This window comes from Salvia miltiorrhiza, chromosome 2 (assembly GCF_028751815.1).
Source record: "Salvia miltiorrhiza cultivar Shanhuang (shh) chromosome 2, IMPLAD_Smil_shh, whole genome shotgun sequence".
Classification (NCBI taxonomy): Eukaryota; Viridiplantae; Streptophyta; class Magnoliopsida; order Lamiales; family Lamiaceae; genus Salvia; species Salvia miltiorrhiza.
This window is the reverse complement of record NC_080388.1, coordinates 65,885,483-65,894,050: the sequence shown is the minus strand read 5'-3', so window position 1 is coordinate 65,894,050 and position 8,568 is coordinate 65,885,483. Positions and strand designations below refer to the sequence as shown.

General features: G+C 35.1%; 1 protein-coding gene across 1 annotated transcript; it reads right to left on the bottom strand.

Annotated features, from left to right (window-relative positions):
• Positions 1 to 2,202: 2,202 nt before the first annotated feature.
• On the bottom strand, positions 2,203 to 7,236 carry LOC131013107 (uncharacterized). Its single transcript, XM_057941122.1, has 9 exons — positions 6,911 to 7,236; positions 6,337 to 6,447; positions 5,705 to 6,023; positions 4,750 to 4,947; positions 4,371 to 4,643; positions 3,812 to 3,914; positions 3,587 to 3,705; positions 3,331 to 3,507; positions 2,203 to 3,112 (listed from the first exon to the last, which is right to left on the bottom strand). Coding segments are annotated over exons 2-9 (1,995 nt in total). The 5' UTR covers positions 6,339 to 6,447; positions 6,911 to 7,236; the 3' UTR covers positions 2,203 to 2,308.
• Between the last annotated feature and the right edge of the window lie 1,332 nt (positions 7,237 to 8,568).

The window sequence follows — 8,568 nt, the reverse complement described above, 5'->3', positions numbered from 1 at the left end:
TACCTTATTGGAAAGACACAATTCTTTCCTAGGGCATACCTCCAATCCTTTTACGATCGAAGGAAGATGAGAGGACTAGAACTATCGTGCTGATAACGTGTTATAAATTAGAGAGAAGCGAGAGAATATAGTAGAGAATACAAATATCATTATTATGAAGTTCACAACACACCCATATTTATAGGTGTTAAACCAAGTGTGAACGTCCGGTGTGAACGTTCACACACGTCCGGTGTGAACGGAGGACAGTCAACTCCGGTGGCTTGAAGATGTCAAGTGTTATTCACCCTCTAGATTTCTTGGTCAACACACATAAGATATATCTAGAAGATATATTTACAACAATATTTAACTTTTCCAATATTTTGTCCATATACTATCTAAACACGTGTTGCATATAGAGTATGTCATTTTCTTGATCCGTCAAAAAATGTACTAATAATTTTCTTGATAGTCAGTTTTCAAAGAAATTTATGAATGATATTATGAGCAGTGCTGCAACCACAAGCAGACATATCAATCGCTTTTTCCAATTTCTAACCACAATATTTGACACAACGAAGAAGCCATTTATTATTATTATTATTATTATTATTATTATTATTATTATTATTATTATTGTTGTTGTTGTTGTTGTTGTTGTTGTTGTTGATGCGACTATGAGAAATTCGTATCCACTAGTCGTTACTTAACTTTGGTAAATTGTATTTTTGTACAAATTTACAATCATGCCAGTTTCACTATGTTGCTGGTTGCACCTTCTTTGAAATTAATAAGAGACACTGTCATGTGCAATCGGTTGCACCGTGTAACTGGTTTCTGAATAACACTACTTCAACATACAAATGACACTTGAAGCAAGTGTCATTTGTATGTTGAAGTAGTGTCATTTGAAAATGTTTAAGTGTCATTTTCCGAATAAAGTAGCGTCATTCTAGCAACCAGTTGTGAACTAATAATTAATATATCATAATTACAATTCTTATTATTAAAAATATAACGATAACGAAGTGTAAATCCGTATTAGAAAGCTTTTATTTCAATTAATAAATCGGGAATTTGAGTTATCCGACCCGCATGTGTAGGTTATAATATAACTAAAAAAAATCATTAGAAACATAATCATGATTTCAAATGAAGCCACGCAAACCAAAATGCATCCATAAACTAAGACGCGGTTGTTGCAGCAGATCGTTTCGTAGTTAGATATTTGTAGGCCACATTCAATAGTGGAAACACTGCTCAGAATAACTAAGGATGGCATCTTTTCAAATACTAATTGAATATTTTTAATTGTGATCAATGCGTCTTGGTAGGTGTCTATGTCTCAATCTTGTAATAGAAAGAAAGGTAAAATTTATACTACCTATTTTTCGGGTAATACTTTAGTATTTCACATCAAACATTGCCACAAGGTCAATAATAATATTACTAGTATTTTGTCTCAGAATATGTGTAAATATCCATACGATAAAAGCAAAAGTAATTTACATAACATATAGTAGTGAATTGTATACCCAACTCAAACAAACATACAAATTGGATACATGGCAAAATGGGCATGAATTAAAACTCATACCACTCATAGCTAATTATTATACTCCCTCCGTCCACGAAAAAACTTTCTACTGTTCTTTTTTGGAACGTCCACAAAAAAATTTCGTATCTATTTTTGGACTATACCCCACCAATTACTCTTCACTTTTCACCACTCTTAATACTACTTGCAATATCTTTTCATCACTCTCAACAACATTTTCCCACACGTAACAACTTTTTTCTTAAAACTTGTGTCTCTCCCTCCTAGGAAGTTCTGTCGTGGACGGAGGGAGTATATATTAATTAATTTTACTAAATCAAATTTTAATGATCTAAAATTTACTATTCATGAGATCAGAAACCAGTTAATAGATTAGCAGTTGCTTAATGATAGAAGGTTCAATACGAAGGTGTGAGATTTTCAATTATATTTTTGAATTATACCGTTTGATTAGCACCGTCGTGACATGACATATCAATGCATCTACTAACTACGCAAATGCACACATAGCAAGTATTCATTGAGTAGAACATCAGATGTTACACAAAACCTGAACAGCCCCATAAAACTCTCTAATAATTTCCGATTTTGTGGATGAAGAATCACATATTCAAGCTCAAGAAAACCACGTAAAAAAGAGGCAGAAAATGTAGTCAACGAGATTAAATGCAAATAACTATGTTGCTATTTTAGTAAAGGAATCAAGAATCCTCCCTACACACTGTGCACATCCATCCTAGCGTTAAGAAGAGAGTTCGACAACATACCCTAACGAGCATCTCCGACTCGACTATGAGTATCCGACGCACCCCCATCATTTTCAAGTACTCTTATCAGCTTTTCTATCTGTCGTCTATATACAGGCATGAAGTGATCAGCAATCATGGTCTGTGAGAGCCTTAGTTTACTATATAGTGACCTAGGAGTGAGAAAGATCGCGACTTCTACGTCTTCCTCCGGGCTATTATCCGAGTCGCTGGAGGAAGCGTCGCTATCTCTTCCTCGCTCCGTCTCATCAGAAATTAGTGTCACTATGTGCATTATCTTGCCGGCCGGGAAAAATCTATGTACCTCCTTTGTGTTAGGAACTGAGGCTTGAGATTGAGGGTCACTTACCTCAGCAATGGCTGCTTCCTCTTCTTCCCGGATTTCTTTGATTGTAGCCCCTTCCTCCTCGTCGGATTCTGGATGTTCATAAAGCTCACGCTCTATTTGCTGCCACAACTCTACCTCTGTCATCCGATCTTGAAACTTCGCGGGGTCCATGATATCGTCATCCTCCACAACTTCGGTATCAACAGTGAAGTCGATCTTATGCTTATCTCTTCTGTCTGGTGAAGATACAGGAAGATCCAAATTTTCAATAATTGTGGTTGTTTCTTCAATAGTTTCGATCAAAGACTCCTCCGACATGTCTCTTGGAGCAGATGAGGATTCTGAAGGGTCTTCAGTTACATTGCAGTTCATCTCAGCTGCTGAACCTCTACGACGAGGGCCTATGCAAGACCATGACCGTAGGGCTGGGCGGGACCAAGCAGCTTGAGCCATACTTTGAGCTCTCTTCATGACGACCTATATAGGTAAGAAAGAATTCAGTCAACAGATATAGCTATTGATATCGTATCGACAAGTATTAAGTATCCACTTTTCTTATCTTTCTTGGAATGGAATAGGGATATTAAAAACTTCAACATGATTTGGAGAAAAGGCTTAAAACATCACTTGAAAAATAAAACTTATATTTTCCATATTATCCAATTGAAAACAATATTAAGATGAGAAAAAGACACCTGAGTACGACTGGAGACTGGACGTAGCATTGCACCTGCACCAGCTACTTTGGCTTTAGCACTTGCCATGGAAGGAAGACGAGAACCCAAGGCTGAAGCGGAGCGATAAACTGTACTAAGTATTCTGGTATGTTCAATTTGATTTCTCAGATCATTCAACCAAGCAGATGCTGTTACCTACAGAACTTACTAGTCATTAGGCAATGAACACATGTCAAAAATGAAGTTAGAACATGAAGAAGACTCATAACAACACCTCAGCACGCAAATCATCTACTGATGCAGCCGAGAATGTGGGCACTAAATCAGCTCCATTTATTACAGAAGTAATGCAGTCATTTCCAGATTCAGCCAGTTCCCACGTCATACAAGCAGCTGCATATGATCATCGAAGAGGCAGTTAATAATTGCCCAACATTACTCATACCTTCAATATCAATCTTTCATTTGCAAAGGAGGATAACAGTAATACAAAGGGAACCTGGAGCAAACGCAACACAGGTAGCAGTCGATAGTTCTTGTCTTTCACGCAAAATATATGTTAATAGAGCAGCCGTACCGCCACCAAGAGAATGTCCTACAATCTGTAGGCAAATGTAAACAAGTCATGTAACGAGAGCATCATTAGAGACAGAACGCAAGAACTTAGTGTGGAATGTAAAGAGGTAATGTACTACTTCTGATTTCCTACGGGCATATTTGGTTACCAAGAAGGTAAAGAGAATGCTCTAGTGACAAAGTTCTTCTAAATAACTCCCCCCACTCTTAACCTGCCACAAAGCCACAAAGGGGAGAGAGAGAGAGAGAGAGAGAGAGAGAGAGAGGAGAGAGAGAGAGAGAGATGAAAATAAAATATTTATATTTGGTTCCCACTTATGTTTTTTTTCTCAAAGCAGCCATTTGGCAATAAAATATTTATTCACATATCCAGGAAAATGATATTCATATTCCGAAGCAGACAAATCCAAGCTGGCTGACATTGGGCACATAATTTAAAAATGAAAAATAAAATCTCAAGTAAGATAGTGAACAAAGTTAACCTTAAGTTTGTAATCAGGTCGCTTATTAAGTGACGTGAGAAGACAAGGAGTTGAAAGCTTTGCAATCCATCTAGCAGCTGCAACCATTCCACCATGTGCATAACCTAGAACCAGGTTGCTGACTCCTCCCTCACACACCACTGAATGATGGAATGGCACAACAGCTCCGGTAACTGCTGTCAAAGTATCCTTTATACTGTGAGTTCCACGAATCAGTAATAGGACAGTTTTTGATTTGTGGTCAATCAAGACAGTAAAGGCTGGCTTCAAAATCTGCAAGAGTAGAAATCTTTGTCGTCAGAATAATAAAAAACTATTGAAACAAATCTCTAGCCTATGAATTTTAAAGAGAGCACAATAATTTACAAATGAGACTTACTCCAGCTTTAGGCTCTTGCAGGATAACATCTTCTTGAGAATAGCCAGTCTCCTCGAGAAACTTAGGAAAGGGTTTCTTTGAGAAATGCCAACACAGAGTGAGCAAATTTAAAAGATATCTGAGATCAGCAGCAATTTCAGGTCCTTTAAGCCGTATACTATCACTACCTCCAAATTCACGGCCAACTTGTAAATTTCCCTGTAGAGTTTGCCCATAGCTTAATACTCAGGTTCATCAATTTAATTGAAGGATGTCTAATTTAGTGCAAAAGACTTTAAACAAAAAGAGAGCACGTGCTGAATAAAACTTTAAAGGGTGAATAAGTACTATTTTAGGTAACCAAATACCTGATAATTCACTATAAGATTATGCAGGAATAAGTTGAAGAAAGATAAACTTAATGCGGCACTAGCTGTGTACCAACAAATGACATTTTACTGTTCTGCCAAACTCAAAACTTTCGAGATAGCAAAGCAATAGATCTCTAAGTAGGGAATGGCAACTGGAGATTGACATTTAATTAATTATTAGATAGTGACAATGCACAAATCCAACACACTTTCTTATTTGAAGTACCTTCAAATGCATGCGCTGTCTTAGCCAATATCATATGTAATTAAATTAAAGTTTCTGTACAACATCTGCAGTGTATTAGTTACTTGGGTGATATAAAAAACTGACACCTTATCTATAAAGAGTAATTTTGTGCATCTAAGTTAAAATCAGGTAGGGCGACAGGTCAAAACCAACACCAAACACATCAGATTATCAGAGTTTAAGCTGTGATTCATATTTGACCTTTACAGGTCTACTTTCTATTTCTAGTTACATTGGAGATTCATTTACTATGGGCGCAGTTAGAAAGTCAGAACAATGGAACGTGCCATAGAGTCATAGAGAGAGAGAGATTCTGCAATGAAACAGCAGCCAACAGTTATCACAAATCAGCGCAAACATACCTGCCTTTTAAGAGAAAGCTGATGCCGAAAGCCAAATCACCAATCGGCCACTTCCCCAAAGTTTCTGAATAAGTGAATCTAAGGGTCTCTGACAGAGTTGAAATTGTTTCTAGCCATGTTGCAGGAGCTTGTATAAGTCTATGAGAAACTCTTTCAATCCCTAGCGGAGCATGAACTTGTATCTCGGCTCCATTTTCGTCATCATCATCACCAGTTGTTGGACTTGACTGTAGTTTCTTATTTAATGTATAATACAAAAGTGCAGCAGCACCAGCTGCTGTGGCCATTGTGGCGGTTGCCATGATTCTCGAGTCCCTAGGGTAAAATAAATCATAAATGCAAAAGCTCAATTCACGTTGCATTCAAATAAAGTTTCTTTAACCTCTCCAACACTACTTGTAAAGAAGTGTATAAAGTTGAAGGCAAGCATTATAAGTTTTAACTACTGCAAGAAACTGGTGATACTTATAAGAAACTACACAACACAAATCCTTCCTTAAATTTTCAACAAGCTCGTATAAAGCGTCAAAATCCCTGATAATCTATCAACAAAGTATAACTAATGTACGAATTTAGAACGAAGACAGGAGAAGAAAAGGAAGCCAAAATCTTCAACTACTGAACTTACATAGATAAAATGTACAAGGATGTGAGGAAAGCAGAAATCTTCACTCCTCATCAAGTCTCAATTTGACTTCAATAACAACAACCAATCCACGAACACACCAAAAAATTACAACTACCCAAAAATGAATTTATATCAGAAACCTTCTCATTCCTTGAATAGCCACAGTCAAATTTAAAAACTTTATATCTAATCAATTACTAGAACAGTGCACCAGAAAAATCCAAACTTTATCAATTCATTCGACATTGATAAACTTTCAATAGAAAAACGATCAAAACCATTTCTCACAATCATTTAATTGATTATGCAATTAGAAACATTTATCACACATGAAAACAACAAATACAAAGCCCACAAGATTATCCCCTCAAAACTGCAAAAACCTAAAAAGCGCTCATAGAAATTAACCTGAACATGATTAAAACCTCGTAAAGAAAAACCCTGAACAACCCGATTCTGAGGCATATATTAAAATGACTGCTTGCACAAAGAATACTCAAGCCCAAAAAAAAAGTAAAACCAAAAAAAAAAAAAAAAACTCAAAAATACTAAAGCATTTAAATTATCAACGGACCTGAATTGGTGGACGAGTATCGAGAGAAACTAGATAACTGATGGCGGATAATTTTAGCTTCGAGTGAAAGAAATGCGAGAATTAAGTAAAAAGGAAAAATAATAGAATACAAATTTGGGGTGCAGTCAACACGAAAATTAAGGATATGAAATGAAAATTCCTTGCGTCTTGGCTAATTTGGGGAAAATTTTGGATTTGGAAGATTTGAGCTTTGAGTTTTTCTTCAATTGAACGCAAAATTGGAATTTCGATTTTTTTTTCTTTTGCGGTTAGCTTAGTATTTGAAGTTTCCTGCTTCCACGCAAATAGAAACTATTACAGAATTATTTATGACGGTGCTTGAGTTTATTTTCTTTCTTTTTACATCAATGATCAATCTATTTCTTTCTTTTTCCCTTCTCACATTCGATATAAATAATAACCATTAATTGATAAAGATAATATCTAATAATCTACAACTATATATGCTGCTATCAGATTTGATGGTGCGAAATGTGTGAATCGTGTAATACACAGCTACTAGTTTATTTTAGTTATTACAATTACTAATTAGCCATGCATGCTATAGCTATTTGCTATGGGAGATAATAATCCAAAACAAACATTATTTAATCTAAAAATGTACGTTACATACATTTTTCAATTTGATCTATCTAAAGCCCATATTGAATATTGACTAATGACTACTGTGCCTAATTTATATTCCCTTTACCAATAAACGCTAGCAAATCAATGCAATTGATATACTTTTATAACAAGATCATGTTACATCTCTTTTAGAAGAGAAGAATGCTACATTCGAATTTAATTTACTAAACGAGTATTACATATTGACTATAAATGTGATTGGATATGATGGTGTCTTTAATATTTATTTTTTCAGTATATTTATTTTCATTGTGATGCTTCTTCTTTTTCTTTGGAGTTGTGTTCAAAATAATTACTTCACGTATAGGTGAATACGAATTGGACCACGGTTTTAATCATGGATAAACTTTAAACAATGATCAATGCAATATCTAATTAGATAGTAGCAAGTCAACTAATTGTAAATTTATGGAGGTTAAGTAGCCCACACCATCATGTAGTATCCTTCTTTATTTTATATATAAGTGCAAACTTCTACTTAAATCAATTTGATTATGACATGTCTATAGACTTGTGGCCGTATAGTTTCACCTATGATTATATTCCCTCCGTCCCACGAATCTTGACACATTTGATTTCGACACGGAAATTAAAGAGTTGTAGATTAATGTTTTAAGTGTGTATGTAAAAAAGTATAAAAGTGATAAAGTATGATAGAGAAGGTAATAAAATGATAATGTATGAGAGAGAAAGGTAATTAAAAACCCTTATTGTTTAGCTAATTGTTACTATATTTATAAATGTGTCAAGATTCGTGGGACGGATGGAGCATTAAACTATATATATTACTTTTCCTTGTAAATTTGGTATATTATATGAAATAATTAAGCGTAAAATTAGATTATGATTGAAAGTATTGATGAACTTATATATGTTTTATGATGCTTTGATCTTGCATGTGATAATGTTATTATATGCGACATGTATAAATATAATAGTAGACGCGCGATATAAACTACCCATATTGTTACCAAGATCCATACTGTACACTCATATATATGGCTCTTCCC